We start from the raw sequence: 18,894 nt of genomic DNA, 5'->3' as shown, positions 1-18,894 counted from the left end.
TAGAAATAGAAATCACCCCGCCACAGCCTAAAAATCCAATTTCATTTGACTTGACAAATTTGTATTCACTAAATTGAAGGAATGAGATTATTGCAGATCAGAAACTTTCCCATCATTTGAACGTCACGGTGACTTTTCAAAATTGTCCTCTCAATTTTGACCTACCTTAATGCAATTAATCTAAATCTTATTCTGCTACGAAGTGAAAAGTTTGTCAGTGTTGACAGGCAGCAGAATATAATAATCTAGTCATTAATCCAAGTGTCACTCATAATAATCTATTCTGGTGCCCTATCACAGATATCTGCATTGCACAGGCCATGGTCATATCAGTATAATCTGGAAGTTCCACTAATTAGTGTAGAATCTATATTAAATTAAATATGAGTTAAACATGTAATATTACAAAATGTGTTGATTGTAAAAGTGTATGCCTGCATTTCACAACCTTTTTATTTTTCCATTTTCTTATTCAGAAGTAGATGAAAAGAGGGAGAACAATCCACAAGGTGAGGTAAGTTGAACGATATAATTACTATTTCCTTCATACATGAATAAAAATAGGCTGATCAATGTTACTATTGAAGAACAGCTTTGATTTAATTTATTATTGTCACATCTATAAGAATACAGTGAAAAGTTTTATTTATTTCATGCTATAGAGATAAACACACCATTCATAAAATACATAGGGAGAAGGAAAGGAGAGGGTGCAGTGAAATTCTAATCATGCCAAATGAACAGTTTAATCACTATTTTAACATCTTTCACAACGTTGGTAATTGTTCAAATTTGAATATGTTCATTTAAGGCAAAGAGACATCTTATTCTAAAGCAATTATTTACCAGCCAAACATTAAAACATGAGACCAAAATATCAGGGGATAGAAAGGGTTTTAAAATTGAACAAGCTGTGAATATGGAAATAACAAGAATCTGAAACATGGGCTGAGAAACCGGAGAAGTGCAAATTGCTGGGAACCAGTATGAGAATGGTGAAGCGTTGAAAACACACGTCCAATGATGTCTAATGAGAGATCTGCAAAATTGGAGTGGATATCTGATTCACATGGTTGACTGTGTGTGTGTGTGTGTGTGTGTGTGTGTGTGTGTGTGTGTGTGTGTGTGTGTGTGTGTGTGTGTGTGTGTGTGTGTGTGTGTGTGTGTGTGTGTGTACAGGTGCATGCGTGCGCGCACAGCAGCTGGTGGCAGAAATGTAATCAGTTTTAAAGAATGGATGGGCATATGGCCTATTAAGAGATCCCATGGCACTGTTTCAAAAGAGAGAAATGGCAAAGCCAACCAGACTCCCCTGATTTTGCTTTGCTACGCAAGAGGTGTTGGTGTGAAGTTATTCCAGTGGGGATGGCTAAGGTATGATTCTGACTCACATTTCTTTTTTGTTATTTATTTGTGGGACAAAGGCATCGCTGGCTGGCCAGCATTTATTGCCCATTCCTAGTTGCCCTGGTTCAGAAGGCAGTTAAGAGCCAACCACATTGCTGTGGATTGGGAGTCGCATGTAGGTAAGGATCGCAGATTTCCTTCCCTGAAGGACATTAGTGAACCAGATGGGTATTTTTAACAATTGGCAATGGTCCCATCATCATCAGTAGATTCTTAATTCCAGATTTCTTTTATTGAATTCAAATTCCACCAGTTGCCATGACGGGATTTGAACCCCAGAACATTAACTAAGTTTCTGGATAAATAGTCCAGTAATGATACCACTAGGCCATCATCTCCCCAGGCTCTCACTCCTAGCCCACGCTACCTGTTGCTTCAATATTCACAATCCTTATCTCTCCCAACTCCCATCACTCTCTTCTGACAACATCATCGATGGCCTGTATTTATATAGTGCTTAGTGACTTTGGGCAGCACTCACAGCGCCAAGGACCAGGGTTCGAGTCCTGGCTTGGATTACTGTGCAGAGATTGTGTATTCTTCTCGTGTCTACATGGGTTTCCTCTGGGTGCTCCGGTTCCCTCCCACAGTCCAAAGGTGTACGGCTTAGATTGATTGACCGTGCTAAATTGCCCCTTACTATCAGGAGGACTAACTAGGTTAAATACATGAGGTTATGGGAATAGGGCCTGGGTGGGATTGTGGTCGGTGCAGACTCAATGGGCTGAATGGCCTCCTTCTGCACTGTAGGATTCTATGCTAATCTATGATACTATGAACTCAGTATCAAACACAATTTGATACTCAGCCACGTTAGATAATGTTAGGATTGATGACCAATAACGTGGTCAAAGATAGAGCTTTTAAAGAGTGGCTTAAACACATGGAAGAGTTAGGGAAGGAATTCCGAAACTTTGGGTCTAGGCAGCTGAAGCCAGTTACGATTGATGGGGCAATTAAAGTTGTGGATATTCAAGAGGTCAGAATTAGATGAATGTGGATATGGAGGGTTAATGGCTGGAGGGGATTACAGAAAAAGGAAAGGGTGAAGCTGAGGAGGAATTTGCAAAGAACGATGAACATTTTAAAATCAGCGCACTGTTTGACTGGAAGCCAATGTGAGTCAACAAGCACAAGGATAACAATCAATAACAAGGTCAACGGGATTCAGCATTAGCAAGGACAGGCAGAAGAGTTTTGGATGACCTTAAGTTTATGGAAGGTTGAATGTGGAAGACCAGCAGAAGTGCATTGGGATAGTTAAGTCTAGAAGTAACAAAAGCATGATTGAGTATTTCAATGGTTGATGAGTTGAGGCAGGAATGAAGTCAGGCAATTTTACAGAGATGAAAATAGACTCAGTTGTTGTTTAAAGTTTATTTATTAGTGTCTTAAGTAGGCTTACATTAACACTCCAATGAAATTCCTGTGAAAATCCCCTAGTCGCCACACTCCAGCGCCTGTTGGGGTACATTGAGGGAGAATTTTGCATGGCCAATACACCTATCCATCATGTCTTTCGGACTGTGGAAGGAAACCGGAGCACCTGGAGGAAACCCATGTGATGGAGGGAGAACGTGCAGACTCTACACAGACAATGACCCAAGCTGGGTATTGAACCCAGGTCCCTGGCACTGTGAGGTAGTACTGTTAACCACTGTGCCACCCCCATATTTGCATCAGGGTGACACAGATGTGTGATTGGGAGTTCCACTTTGGTTCAAATGTAACAATAAAGTGAAGAACAATTTGACTTAGTCTCAGATAGTTGTCTGATAGAGGAATGGACTCGAGAGTTAGGGAATGGAGTTTGGAATGGGGACTGAAGACAATAGCTTCACTCTTGCCGATATTTTGTTGGAGGAAATTTCTGCTCCCTGTCAGATGAGCAGTCTGATTATTTGAATATTCATGTTAATTTAGTGGCAGATTTGATTGGAAGAGGGAAGAAAGACAGTTAACGATATCAGCTACCATGGTGGGGAAGATGAACCAATTGTTTGTTCCAATCACACAGCAGACCTCCCCTCAATTTCTTTCAACAGCTGGCACGCTGCACCTGACCCTGTCTTCACAATCTCCCCCTTGGCTCTCACTTCTTCACACTCCTGCCATCTTTCCTGCAGCACTACTCTGTTCTGACAGCTATATCTTTAGAACTTTTCACTGACCCACAAACTGATGTACATCGACAGTGAGCAGGAACAAAAAGGAGACCTTCCCTCCCCATTGGGAAAGATTGCCATGGATATCACAGACAGGAGGCCAATGGGGAGTACTGAAGCCAGGAAACTGGAGGACCTGTCCCGCAGAGTGTTTGATCATTTTTCTCTCTTTTTCTTTTCTCAGCGAAATTTCTCCCTCACATGTTGCACATGACAAAGTCCCTCACACACGTCTCTCTGCTTATCCTTGTGTCTCAATGCTAGCCCTGTCTCTCTCTACCCTTTCCAAGTCCAGCTGAAATAGTGCCCACAGCTCAGAGGAAGAGAAAGTCTTTATAGTACACAAAGCTATGAAGCAGCTCAGGACTGACACCTTGCATGATGTAGAAGACTGAGTAGAGGAGTCTGAACCGGGAGATTTAGCCAGCACCCACACTGGAGGAATAAGGACATGGGGACTATGATGATCCAGAAATTAGAACACTGCAGAATGAGCATGCTCCTGAAGCCTGCTGCAGAAGGGATGGGTAATGATTTCCAGGATCCACCTTACTGAAGAGGATTAAAGTTTGTGTATGACAAGCCATAAAATATTTTTGCTGCCTGCCAAACGGCCTATGCAAAGCCGGGGAGTCCAGCTGTAACTTTAATGTGTAGGGTATAGACGCAACACAGTCAACCACGAAGCATCTGGTTAGCTCTCTGATTATTGCAGCAAGGCTTACAGTGATGGAGATGCTGATGATTGCTCTAGCACGTTCAATGAAACCTCAGGCTATTGCCATCTTAGCTATACTCTAGCTTTCAAAGCAAGATGAAGACCTTGGATAACATCATTTCAGTTCCGGTCTCTGTTCTTCTGCAGAGCAGTCTGAGTGCCGAGGTGAAATCCAATGAAAGTGGCATTGAGACCATGGAAGTGACATATGCTGCCCACTTTCAGATGCCAATATGTTTCCCTGATGCCCACTTTGGTGCCAGCTGACCAGAGGAGCCAGACTGCATTGGTTGTTGCCAAGATACAATAGTGTGCAGTTGGCAGTTGGCCCCTCTATGTTCGCAGCTCCCGGAGATTGCTCACTTTAAAGGTCCTCAAACCTTTTGTCTTCCATGCTGTTGACACCACAAAATTACCTCTTAGGAGTGTCAGAATAGAAAATGCAGCACAAAACCCCTGGGGCTTGCACAAGGTTGATGTTTAGTTTTCAATTATCACTGTAAAACAATTTGAAATGAACCATTACTGAATAGTTCTCTGCTGTACTACATTTCCTTTGCATTGTTTTGGGAATTCTTCAGCTGGATATAAGAGTTTGTTGTGAAGATTGAAGAGACTGTTTTAGGTATTGAAAACAGGGAGAATTCAACAGGACCTGTAATGGATTAGCTGTTGATGTGAAGTTGGCATCATTGCTGACCTGAGCCCTCCTCATTGTCCTCGGATGCCGGTTTCCTCAACTAGCTCCTCCATGTCTTTTCCAGAATGCGGCTACAAGGGTTGTCCCTCTTGCAGCACAACATTATAGGGAATGCAGGAAAAGTAGGCCGATTCTGAAGGCCCTCTCAGGCTGTTACTGGAGGACCTTTGATTGTAGTATTGTTAAGCTTCTGTGCACAAATTCTTTATAGAAATAAAAGGCCAGGTGTTCATAGAACCATGTCTCTAAGCAACCATCTTTTAACCCAATGGGATGGGTGGAAGAAAGAGAAGATTGTGGGCTGGGCTAGGAAAAAGTCATCTGAAAACCGCCAGGAAATGGACCACGTGCCTTTATTATTTACCGCCTGCAGTTAGGCACCGGCTGCACTTCCTGTTCATGAATAATCTAAGGTCTTTATATGGAGCTTGAGAATGTCGCTTATAATCAATTATTCTCTAGACTATTAGGAAAATACACTTTGGGGGAGACTGTGAGCTCTCTTCTCTGGCTTAGGGAAGCTGACAAAATTCTTCTTCTTGACAAAGAGTGCATCCATTGCATGCAAAGCAATGTAAATTGACCGGCATTGCAAGTGTTATCTGAGGCAGCATTACACGACCTTGTTAATTAAAAACTGAGGGCCTCATCTCAACAGCCAGAGGTTGTACTGAGCTTGCCCAATGGAGTGCTTTAATAGTTGCTTTAGAAGATGTTACTTGTTGAAGTGAAGTTTCCAGCCATTTTGCGCCATACTCGAGTTGAGGCAATAGATCTTGCTGACAATGACCTGTGTGCTGTGAAACCTCTCGTGCCTGGCCTTTTCTCCCCCTCTTTTACTTGCAGTTGCAATTTTTTGCTGTCTTTGCTTGCTGTCCTCTTCCTGTTGCTCTACAGGTGGACATAGCAAAACATCTGTTTTAAAAACAACAAATGGCTAGAACTCATGTACAAAGAAATTGCTAAAGCTGTAAAAAGTCACTTTGCCCCATCAAAATGCAGCTAAAGCAACAGCTCCAAGCCCATGAACAGCCTATAACAACTAGAAACTTAACTGCCTGCTGCTGAGGATCCCTGACTGGCAGGAAGAAACTGGGCCAGGCTCAGAATGGACAGCACAGAGGTTAGCACTGCTGTCTCACAGCTCCTGGGACTCTGGTTTGACTCCAGACTGGGCTGACTATCTGGCTGGAGTTTGCACGTTCTCCCTGTGTATGCGTGGGTTTCCTTCAAGTGCCCCGGCTTCCTCCCACACTCCAAAGATGTGCAGATTAAATAGATCCACGTTGCTAAATTGTCCCTTAGTATGTAGGTTAGGGAGGTAAGCAGGGTAAGTGTGAGCAGTCACAGGATTGGGGTCTAGGTAAGATACTCGTCAGGGAGTCTGTGTGAAATTGATGGGCCAGATAAGTTCCTTCTGCTCTGTAGACACTCCATAATTCTATAACCCCTTGTATCCCATGTTCCTACAATGCTATTTTGTGAAAGATAATGGACTTGTATTTACATATTTCAAATGCTCTGTTCAAGAGGTCGACCAGGGTGTTTTAAAGTTACCTGAATCAACATGGTAAATGCCAATCTGTGACTGTTTTGGGGGATGGTGGTGGGGGGGGGGGGGGGGGGGGGGGGGGGGGGGGGGGAGGGGGGGGGGAGGGGGGGGGTGGTTCATACCGCTGCCCCACATTGGTTCCCATTGTACTTATCTCGCCTGATCCAGCCTAATTTCTACCCCACCCCGAACCATAGTTCCAAATGTAGACTGCAAAATGAAGAGTTACATAAACCCATTTTGCAATCCACCATGTAACAGTAGCTGAAATATTGATTCCTCATGGTAACTGTTGTGTTAAGCTCCAATATTTCTGGAAGCTTCCATGAAAATGCAAGAGCAGGACTCTAATTTGATTATTGCCTTGAAATGCTAACTTGATTTCTAAGGAGTGTTTATGCACTGAGTCTATTTATAACAAATGTCAAACGAAAATCTATTTTCTTCATATTAGAGGGTGAGTAGAAGGTTCTGAGTATGAATTCTCAGGCCGTTCTTACCATTGGGATTCTTTGGTCTTGCTGGCTGCACACTCCTTCCTGTAGATTTCATGCTCGCGAGGGGTGACACCAATGGGAAATCCCATTGACAGCGACCGGAGAATCCTGCCATTAATGAACGCTCCCACCTCCCACCACCGAGAAACACGTGGCTGGGAGGCCAGAAAATTAGGAACAGAAAGAATTTTCCCAAAAAATTCTTGGGTCAGAATTTTCTGGCCATTCACATCCTGCTGCCATTGCAAGCAAGACCGGAGAATTTCATGCTCGGACAAATCTCCATTCACTGTAGTGGGACCAGAGAAATGGCTAGAAAATTTCAGCCTGACTGTCATTACGGCGAGAAAACGGAAGCAATCAACACCAGTCTTTGCATCACACTCCCTATCGCAGTCTTCAGTCACTTTTTTGGAGAATTGGGACCTTGGCACTGGTATGGAGGGGCAGAGTCTATCTAAACATGCTGGTGAAACTGGCTTCAGAGCACTTAACCGCCATTTTGCTTTGGTGCCCCAGTGAACTGGAAGACCTCCTACCACCCCCTATCGATATCGGAACCACCTCTTCACTGGCAGCGGCATATTCCGCCCACCCCCTCCCCACCTCCCCCCACGTCAACATGGGTTGCCAGCATTGTAGCATTGGAGTCCTCCCAATAGGTTCCCCTATCATGACCTCCCATCATGATCTATCCTTGCACTATCCCCACCCGTCAATCCCCGTCACTGCATAGACCCCACCTGCATAGGGCCCCTATTTAGCCCCTTATGTATAGCCCCCACATTATAGCTCCCATCACAGGCCCACCCTCACTCAGGCCTCCCTTCCTTGTATTATTAAAAGGAGCTGGGGAGATAGCAATCCGTTTTACACTGGGTGCAAATTGGACTTTTCACTTTGCACGATATATTCCCAGCTCACCATGCTGATCAATGGGCACAGACAGGTGTTACAATCCCCCTCACTATCATTCAAAGAGCTACTAAGATGGAATATTTGCTGCTTCTGTTAATGATAGCTTGTGAAATTGAGCTCATTTCTGCAATTTTGAACAGTTCAGAATTATTTTTACAAAAGATTTGTCAATACGCGAATACATTTCATCAAATTCTCTTAATTTACTCCTCAAGAATTGTTTGGAAGGTCCATGCAATCTGATCAAATTTGATGCTATTGATGTGTTTTTTTTACAGAATGCTGAGATGTCACCTCAACAGAGAAAGAAGAGTGTATACACACCTCCAACTATGAAAGGTACTGTTCAGGTACTGTTCCAAATTCTGCTTGGCATGAGTACTGTCCCTTGCTAAAACTGACTGGAGCCTTTCTGACCTAGCTTTCCTCAGCAAATATTTCCATTGTGAACTCCGTTGAACTAGTTCTCATCCAAAGAATGCAGTTGATACATTAAATGATTTGGAGTGAATTGATAATAGGTGACTCATCAACCTACAAGTTTCGCACTGCAGTGAATCAATTCATAGAGGTGGCTTTACCATCATTATTCTGTCACTTTAACCTGGGATCAAAAGGGGATGTAAATTAAACTCCAATTCTGACTGATTTAGAATCCTTACCTTACTAGATCCTTGCAGAAAGCACAGCAAAGGTCAGAAGACTTGGAGATAATTTGGTTTCTCCACCTAGAGTGCCTTCTAAACTTAGAATGGAAAGGTTAAACTAGAATAGGATATTGAAGGTGCCTTCTGATGCCATCAGTTTGAGTACATAATTGGTTCCTAACCAGCAGTCACGTCATCCTGCACTGAGAACACATTCACAGGTCTCACCCCGACTGGCCATTATAGGCTTCATTCCACTTATTCCAACAATACACTTACAGCAAGTTATGTGGAACTATCCAGATTGAGGAGAAGCTTTCTCAGGGGGAGACATATTTGCACAATAAAGCCAAACGTACAACACATTCAGAATATTATTCAGTGTTTTTTTTTAAACAGGCATTTTTACCAATATAAAACAAATTTGAGAGTTTGGAAAACGTTCCTTACTTGATCATTACTGCCATTCCAGATTACAATGATTATTGTCACATAGATAATTATCAATAAAGCAAATAACAAAAGATTAATGCAGAGTTTTAGTGAAGTTTACTACAGACTTTTGATGAAACAAAAATGAGGAAAAAACTACTGAAATGTTTCTTTACCAGCCGGTCTGAATTCCTGACTTAAAAATGCAATGAGCCCAATTTAAAATTCCTGACATAAGTAAACCTTTACTGAATTTATTTTCATAAATGACTTCAATATCAGTGTAAGTAATATCCCTGTTACATTCCTTCACTTGTATAATTTAGATATACTATCTGACCTGAGTGTGCTGATATTATAGACTGACCTTGTCTGAATGGGTTGGCTTGTTATTAATCTGACATTTGATATAATTTGTTAATATACAATTACTACTTTAAACTTTAAATCCCTCAAATCAGGTGAAGCCCCATCTTTCTCTACCAACAGTGGTGAATGCTGAGACAATTAGCATTCATAGAATTATAGAGTGCAGGTGAGGCCCATCAAGTCTGCACAGACACACAATAAACAACCTGACCTCCCACCTAATCCCATTTACCAGCACTTGGCCCATAGCCTTGAAGTTATAATGTGCCAAACGCTCATCCAGGTATCTTTCAAAAGGTCGCCTCTCCCACCTTCCCAGGCAGCACTTTCCACACCATCAGCACCCTCTGGGTAAAAAAAGTAATTCCTCACAGCCCCCTAAACCTCCTGACCCTCTCCTTGAATTATGTCCGCTGTTGCGCATTGGGACCCTCTAGAGGCCCTGACCCTTGCACGTGCATGGTAATTGCCCAGGAAGTTTAAACTTCTGATGGGCAAATTTGTGCTGCCAGGCTGCTCCACAAATAACGCTCATCCGAGTGTTGGAAACTTGGACTCGTTGCGTGATACTAACCTGGAAACAGTAGCGCTTACCCTGCTAGCCTCCTAACCATCCCCACACACCCTACCATGCCTCCAAATCCATGCACCCTCACCCCAAATACCCATGTTCCAACCTCACCATGCACTGCCTATCCATTCCCTAGCTATCCGCAAGTGCCTTTGCACCCCAATCTGATTACTCACCCCTCTCAACTAGGTCCCTTCTCCCACCCCACTGGCCTCTCCACTGCTCCTCTTTGCGATTGCTCTTTTGGATGACTGCACAGGTTGATTGCTGCTGCAGCTGGAACAGGAAGTCTTGGCTATGAGGAAGGAGAAAGCTTTGCTGTAGTTATGTACACAATCATCAGCAATATCCCCAGCATTGCCACTTACTGGAGGATTTGGGTCAGCAGAGGTTGCTGACAATTAACTGCTGTGGCAATGGAGGTACCATTTTAGCCACGTGCATAGTTTTCTAAATAATAATTCATGACTTACATTTACACAGTGCAATCAATGTACTTCATATGTACATACCAGTAACCAAGTAAGTAAAGCATACAGAAAGGTCAAAAGAAGTCACATATTCTGTTATTCAGCTGAGCATTTTAACAATAAATTTATAAAGATTAAATATGCATATGTTATAGGAATATGATTATTGTGATCACATGCAATGACTGTGTATTCATCATTTACTTATCAGAAATGTGATTATTCTCATCTGGATTTCATAATATGTGGCTAAAGCCTACTGTATATATAATGCCTATTGGACAAACCTGAGATTTATTTTTTACATTATAGGTCAATAATACCCTTGTTTTTCAATTATTTGTGTCCCAAGTTGAACAAATGTATTAAAACCATTGTTGATTAATTTCAGCAGGGACTTTCTTGTTAATCTATTATAGTTTCAGTGGAACAGCTGCACAAGTCCCAAATAAATGTGCAAATGGCATTTATATCTCTCTTCTCAAAATTTTCAAACCACTTCTAGCAAAGTTAGAGCAGAAGTTTGGAAAAGCCTGTACTGCGTGGAGTTTGCACATTCTCCCTGCGCCTGTGTGGGTTTTCTCTGGGTGCTCCGGTTTCCTCCCACACTCCAAAAATGTGCAGATTAGGTGGATTGGCCATGCTCAGTTGACCCTTAAAGTCAGGGGATTAACAGGGTTACGGGGATAGAACCTGGGTGGGATTGTTGTCGGTGCAGGTTTGATGGGCCTCCTTTTTCACTGCAGGGATTCTATGGGCCTGATTCTCCCAAAAAAATTTGGAGTGCTGAATTGGCAGGAAATCTGGTATAATTCACGATTGTTTTTTCCCCTTGGGAGTTCAGACCCGAATCTCCCACTCCCAGTGCAAGGCAGAGGGCACAATTGTGAATATCATTAAAAGCTCAGGGGGCGGGGTCTATTCACGCCAGACTCTGACAGCATGCGCATTGGCTCCGATTTCTCGGATTCCCATTTGCTGGCCAGTTCAATCGCTGGCCAGCCCGGGACCCTGGCATTTCTGCCCCTATGACCCCCCCCACCACCACAGCCCACTCGCAGTCTCCACGGACTATTCCCAGGCCAGACTCGACCCTGCCCCCATGTCCCAGAGCACCCCAATCTCCAGCCAGTGCCCACCCCCACCCCCCCGTCTGCCAGCAGTGATGATAACCCCTGCTGGCAGATAACCCCTGGCAGGTAGACCTCCTCTCCCGGCAGGCAGACACGCCCCCAGGAGTCAGAACCCTCCCTAACCTGCCTAGTCACTGCCCTCCCTCCAGCCCCGACCGATCCCCATGCAGAGTGGCAGTGGGAACCCCACCCCCAGCAATCACCCCAAGCTCCACCCATAATTGGCCCACCCCCTTGGCACTGCCCAATGACCAGTGGGCAAAGCCGAGATGCCCCCTGGACATGGGCACTTTGCTCCTTAGGTAGTGACAGGGGGCACAGGCTAACACTGCCAGGATGCCCATGCCCGGAGGGCACCACCGCCCTGCTGCCTGACTCCTTAAGAGACTCCGATTACACCCCTTCACTCCAGTGGGGTCTCCCACTATCTCCCAAAATGTGGGAAGCTACTCTAAACTCCACCAGAGTGAAACACTCCTGGCAGGGTGGGTGATGCTGTTAGGCCTGGAAAACTCAGTCCCAGGCCCGATAATGACATTTAAATTACATGAAACAAAGATTAAAATCACTGACCTGGTCTTCCCGCTTGTTCCAGCGTGGTCTTGACTGCACATGCTCGCCAGCGGTGGGAGGCTTGCAAGCGTCGCAAACACACGTGGAAATCCCACAAAGTGGCTGACACACACATCTCCCAAACTAGTGCATCAAAAAACATTCAGGATGGGTAAATTGGGCTGAATGATTTTATGAAATTTACCCCTAGCAGTTGACAGTTGCCCCAAACTATTACTATGGCTGCATAACCTCTGACCTCGATCTCCCCATGTTGGTGGTGTGGTGCTGGAGTAATACTTTGAGCAGCAGCTCCTAGACAGCTGACACAATGTGGGCAATTATAACTTTTGGAGATAGTGTAACTACAATGATATAGAACTGACCACAGGTTAAACAACCCTCACGGTTTTAGTTTTCATCTCAATAAAAACGAGAATGGCGACAGGTGTATAATGAGACAACTGATCAGATATTTTTATTGTTATACCGTCACCAAAATATAAAATGATCCAGTGTCCCAGAATTCAATACCCCTCATGACATGTTGAAACCTTCAACTATCTCTGTGTAATTCTGGTGTTCCATTTCACAGCAAAATCACAACATTATGGCCTGGTAGCGCAGTGCTTAACACGGCTGCCTCACAGCGTCAAGGACCTGGTTTGATTCCGGTCTTGGATGACTAACTGTGTAGTGTTTGCACATTCTCCCCGTGTCTGCATGGGTTTCCTTTGGGTGCTCTGGTTCCCTCCCACAATCCACAGACATGCACGTTAGGTGGATTGACCATGATTAATGTGTGAGTCACGGGGATTGGGCAAATGAGTAGGCCTAGGTGGAGTGTACTTTGGAGGATCAGTGCAGACTTCATCGGCTGAAAGGCCTCCTTCTACATCGTATGGATCTTTTGGATTAGTCCAGTGATTGGAATTAGAATTGAAAACTTGTGACTAAATAGAGGAAGAGAAGAGGAAGAGTCCAGCATTATTTTTCCCAGTGCTGCCAAATATACCAAATCATGTATGGTTTTTAAATAAAAATCCATTTTATCCTTTCACACAGTCCAAATAAATGTACTTGATATGCATGTATTTACTGACTATTTTAAAAATATACATAACCAAACTAACCAATATATGTAACATTCTAATACGAAGCAAAGATGTATTTCCCATGTCTTAATGATACAACAATACTGAGACAATAAATATGGCTGCAAGACAAATCTTTAAAATCTGTTTCAAACAACTATAAGACAGTGGAACAATGTTTAGGCTTTGTCTTAACTGACAATGTCCTGGGCAGTGGTGGACTGGTGCAGACACATGGCTTACCCCAGTGGTCCAGTCTTTATATAACTATATCAAAGATATTTCCAGATTCATTATGCTGTCCATGACAGCTGATCCTGGGATCACTTCATGCTGCAGATCCTCGCTAAGTTTAATGAGATGGGGCAGGACAGAAAGAATCACCCTGGGTTCCTGCTCTTGGATATTATTTACTGAAACATATGCCCACACAGAAATCAGGTGAAAAGTCTGGAATGATCTGTGACAATTTCATGGCCCCAGGGTATATCAATATTCAGATATCAAGACAATGGTGTGAATTATTGTTAAATTCAAGAAAGCAGAGGGCACCTGGTGCATCAACCAGCACAAGTAAGAGATAAGAGGGAAATACCTACTTCAAAAAGACAAGGGGTTGGATTTTACGGGACACCGTGGTCCCTGGAGCAACCCCAGCGCTGCCCCCAGCCAAACAGTCAGGCAGAAGAATGGCTATCCCACTACCGTTGGCTTTTAGACTGGAGACAGGATTTCCATCCTTCAGGAATAGGAAGTTCCTGCCTTAGAGAGCTTCTGGCCAATCAGGTACCAGCAGCTTTCCAGTACTGACAGTACCATTGCTGGTACCGCACTCATGATTGAGGAGGCATTGAGGATTGAGTAAGAACTTGAGGAGTGTTTGGGGTTTTCCAGGTAGGTCCCAGCAGAGAGATTGTGGGAGGTCATGGTGGGGATAACAAGTTGGGGCAAGGCCTCCAATGGGCCCAGAGATTGCAGGAATACTTGCTGAGATGACTGCTTGGTGGGGGCCTCTCCTGCCACTGGTTAAATCCTGGCGATGGAGGAAATAGGCCCTTAAGTGGGCATTAATTGCTACTTAAGAACCTCAGTTGGCCCACTGTTGAACAGGCCACTCACTGCCAACCCTGCCACTGGTAAAATTGAAGTGGTGACAGGAGCAGACAGGTAAGTGGCTGGCAGGCTGGGATGGATTTTATATACCCGCCTCGCTTTCAAACCCACCAGTTGGAGTGTGTAAAATCCAGTCCAACGATATATGGATTTATGTGATTTCCTAAAATTACAAATATTCTTGACACAGTGTAAGCTTTGAAAACATATTTCTGTAATAGTTAAATGGATCAAATTTCTGTGAAAGGTATTCATAACTGATTCATATTTTTCATTTCTCACTGTCTTTCCTTAATAGCTTCCATTAGATGACTTGCAGTATTCTAATGTTGAAGCAGATTTCTCTGCTCCTGCTTGCTTTCAGCTCTAAAATATTCTTATAATGGAGTTAATAGGAAAGATATCTTTCACTGTAATGAGAGACTTTGTGCTGTGTATGTGCAAATGTGATCCAACATATAAAGGGACTAATGAAGCAATGAATGGTTCTAAGGGAGAAAATTGAGGCATATAGTGAGAAAGTGGATGTGTGGAGAGGAGATCAAAGAGAAGAACTTGCAGGGCCTAATTAAAGTTTGTTTCAGAAACTTATGTCCTTACATTTCTAAGCAAATACTGCAAAAAGACATCAGTCCAGACATAGCATTAATATATGACTAAGAAATTACATATTAAATAGCCTAGTGGAATCACAATTGAACTGTTGCATGGCAAAGATATTCATGTAGCTGGACTTAGCAGTTGACTCACATAAAGATTTTTTACTATGCAATATAAGGAAATATTGAGAGGAATACATATTGTGTGTTAAAACAACATTTCACTGAAACATGACATTAAAACTGAATGATGCAATCATGAAAATAAGAAAACACATGACTCAGCAAAATTCAGGAAGCAGTTGAGTTGCGAATAGCCCTGCATTTTTTGGCTCTTAATATAATCAATAAAGCAACTATTGCTGTAGTGTTTCCCTTATCTCCTTATGTGTGTTTTCAGATAATCTAATGGAATAGATTTGCTTTGCATACTCAAAATGAAATGCAACCAAAAAGGTCTACTTTTGAGTGTAGAAACCCCAATATTAAGATGTTTGAAATGCACAGTTGATATAAAAAGAAATTTGCATTGATATAATACCTCATTTCAAAGCACTCCACACAATCATTGTTAAACAGGGTTCATTAATTATAATCCACTGGCCAATCTTATTGTGCTTACATTTGTTAGTTGCATCTTTTAGAGTTTTGGAAGCTGGAAGTTTGTTCATTGTTGAGTAAGTAGGACATCAAGATTTCTATTTTACATTTTTGGTACTGTAAAGCAAAATTATTATCTATTCCATGCTCTGGCATTGACCCAACATTAATGAAGGAACGCAGTGTATGTCCAAGCTATAATGATGAGTGATGTTGTTCTTCTTCTTCCTGGTGATAAAGATAATGGGATGGGAGGTACATTTAACATAATCGTCATGAATTCCTGCAACACATCCTGCAAATACTGTATTCGGTTATTAAAGTGGAGAGGGTTCACATTTAATCCTGGAGCTGAGTTTATGATGAAGAAAATTGCTCTATTCTGAACTTGAGTTTATGAAAATTTGAGAGGTCCAGAAGTAACTTACTTATTATTTCTGGCCTGGTCTTGTAGCCACATTGTTGGGTTGGGGGACTCAGGGATAGTAGTGTCTTTAAAGGTCAGGAAAGCTTGGGCCTTTATTGTTGGAGATAATCATTGCCTGATATGGTATCGTATTTCATCTCTAGCCTGGATGTCACTCAGGTGTAGCTGCGTGCATGCTTCACGCTCTACGCATTTGTGAATTAAGATGAACATTGTGGAATTATTAGAGATCAATGCCACTTCTGACATTATGATGAATGAAAGAACACGGATGAAGCAGCTGAAGATGGTTAGTCAAAGAACTTTTTTTTCATTCAACCATGACTCTGGGTATACCTGGATAAGTTGGCACTTACTGCCCTTTCCTAATTGCCCTTAAGAATATGATGGTGAGCTGCTTCTTGAACCACTGCAATCGATGTGCTAAAGTTACTTCCTCGGTGTTGTTAAATACAGAGTTTCAGGATTTTGACCCAATGACAATGAATGAATGGTGATATGCTTTAAAGTCACATGATGTGTCACTTAGAGGTGTTTTCTGGCATCTGCTGTCTCCTTGTTTTCCTAGCTGGTCAAAGACCAGGTTTGGAAGGTCTTGTTCAAGAAGCCTTGGTAAGTTGCTGTAGTGTACCTTGTAGATAGTACACACAGCAGACACCATGTTATAGTGGTACAACAGATTTTGCTTTCCAATCAGGGGGACTGCTGTGTTCTGGGTGAAGTTGAATCTCTTGACTGTTATTCAGGCAAGTGGATAGTATTCCATCACACTCCTGAAATGTACCTTGTAGTCAGCAAAAAGGCTTTGAGGGTTCAGGAGGCGAGTCACTTACCACAAAATTCCCAACCTCTGGCTTCTCTAGTAACCACAATATTTAAATTGTTGGTCTATTTAAGACTTTGGTCAATAGTGACCCCTGGGATACTGACAGTGGGGAATTTGCTGATGGTAATGCCATTTTCCTGAGGAGCTCCTGTAATGATATCCTGCGCCTGCAAAGGCTAGCCTCCGCCCCCCCAGAACTGCAGCCATCTGTTATCATTAGCAAATTAAGATCTATGCAAATTAGTGGATGAATTTAAGCTTCACATGTTTTCAAAGGATTCACATTTAAGCAGATATAAAGAAAAATATTTCACTTTAAAGTGACCATTATCATAAAGACAAACATGGTCACAGTTCTATCCATATTGACAGCAATGAAATAAATTACTATTAAATCTGTTATCTTTGGTGATTATTGGTTAAGATTGCCTTATTGATTAAAACAGAAAAGAACATTCTGTTATTCTTCAATATTGCTTTTTAAAGTCTACCTGAAACACAGAGAACAAAGAACAATGCACCACAGGGAGGGCCCTTCAGCCCACCATGCCTGTGCTGATACTTTGTTCCTATCCCTCTGTTTGCTCCCTGTTCATATGTCTATCAAGATATACTTTGAATGTTGCTAATGTGCCTGCTTCCACCCTCTCCACTGGCACTGTGTTCCAGGCACCCACCACTTTCTATGTGAAAAACTTTCCCCACATGTTCCCCTAAATTTACCACCCTCACCTTAAACCAGTGCCCTCTTGTTGTTGACCTTTCCACCCTGGGAGAAAGCCTCTGACTATCCACCCTATCTACGCCTCTCATAATTTTATAGACATTTATCGGGTCACCCCTCAGCCTCCGTCTTACCAGTGAAAACAATCTGCCAATCTTTCCTCACACTTAAAATCCTCCAGCCACACAACATCCTGGCAAACCTTCTTTGCATCCTCTCCAAAGCATCCATGTCCTTTTGGTAGTGTGGTGACCAGGACTGCACACAACATTCATAATGCAGCCTAACAAAAGCCTTATACAGCTGTAACATAACAAAAATTTTATACTCGATGCCCTGGCCAATGAAGGCAAGCACGCTGTATGCCCTCTTGACCATTTTAGCCACGTGTGCTGCCACTTTCAGGGACCCATGGACCTGTCCACCCAGATCCCTCTGTATGTCAATGCTCCTAAGAGTTGAGCCCAGTAGGCAGATAGTGCCTCAGTTTACTGTTCTACTTGAAGGACAGAATTCCCAATAAAGTAGCACTCCCTCAGTACTGCTTAAACTACAATTTATGACTTCCTCCAAACACAAGATGGTAGAGTTACCAGTTGAGGCTGGGAGATATGCACCTATTTTGAAAGCAGGTTCATATGGTAATTTAACCACAAATAGCCTGATTAACTTTTATATTAGATATTATCTCACTGTATAACCTAACAGGCAATAAATTACGTTCATTCAGTGGTGTGGCATTCCAGGGTGGCACAGTGGTTAGCACTGCTGCCTCACAGTTTAGAAGGGACCCGCGTTCAATTCCTGGCTTAGGTCACTGTCTGTATGGAGTTTGCACATTCTCCCCATGTCTGCATGGGTTTCCTCCGGGTGCTCTGATTTTCTCCCACAGTCCAGACGTTATCTCCAATTGCAACGGGATCTTGATCAATTGGGCAGTGGGTTGATGAATGGCAGATGGATTTTAATTTAGACAAATGCAAGGTGATGCATTTTGGTAGATTGAACCAGGGCAGGATTTACTCGGTTAATGGTAGGGCGTTGGGGAAAGTTACAGACAAAGAGATCTAGGGGGGCTACATGTTCATAGCTCCTTGAAAGTGGAATCACAGGTGGACAGAATGGTGAAGAAGGCATTCGGCGTGCTTGGTTTCATCGGTCAGAACATTGAATACAGGAGTTGGAATGTCTTGCTGAAGTTGTACAAAAACATTGAAAAGGCCAAACTTGGAATACTCTGGTCATCCTATTATAGAAAGGATATTAGCAAATTAGAAAGCGTGCAGAAAAAATTTACTAGGATACGACCAGGACTTGATGGATTGAGCTATAAGGAGAGGCTGGATAGACTGGGACTTTTTTCTCTTGAGCGTAGGAGGC

At 42.9% G+C, this 18,894-nt stretch overlaps 1 protein-coding gene across 3 annotated transcripts in view; it reads left to right on the top strand.

The window, feature by feature from the left end:
- The window catches only part of ppp1r1c (protein phosphatase 1, regulatory (inhibitor) subunit 1C), a 115,701-nt gene that overhangs the window by 47,457 nt on the left and 49,350 nt on the right, over positions 1-18,894 (top strand). For all 3 annotated transcript variants that reach the window (XM_080198881.1, XM_080198880.1, XM_080198879.1), the window contains exons 3-4: positions 477-514; positions 8,236-8,296. In XM_080198881.1, the coding sequence (XP_080055007.1) occupies positions 477-514; positions 8,236-8,296 (99 nt within the window). The remainder of the gene's footprint in view (positions 1-476; positions 515-8,235; positions 8,297-18,894) is intronic.

This window comes from Carcharhinus amblyrhynchos, chromosome 11 (genome assembly GCF_965287045.1).
Source record: "Carcharhinus amblyrhynchos chromosome 11, sCarAmb.v2.hapA, whole genome shotgun sequence".
NCBI lineage: Eukaryota > Metazoa > Chordata > Chondrichthyes > Carcharhiniformes > Carcharhinidae > Carcharhinus > Carcharhinus amblyrhynchos.
This window is presented reverse-complemented; position numbering and strand designations above follow the sequence as displayed.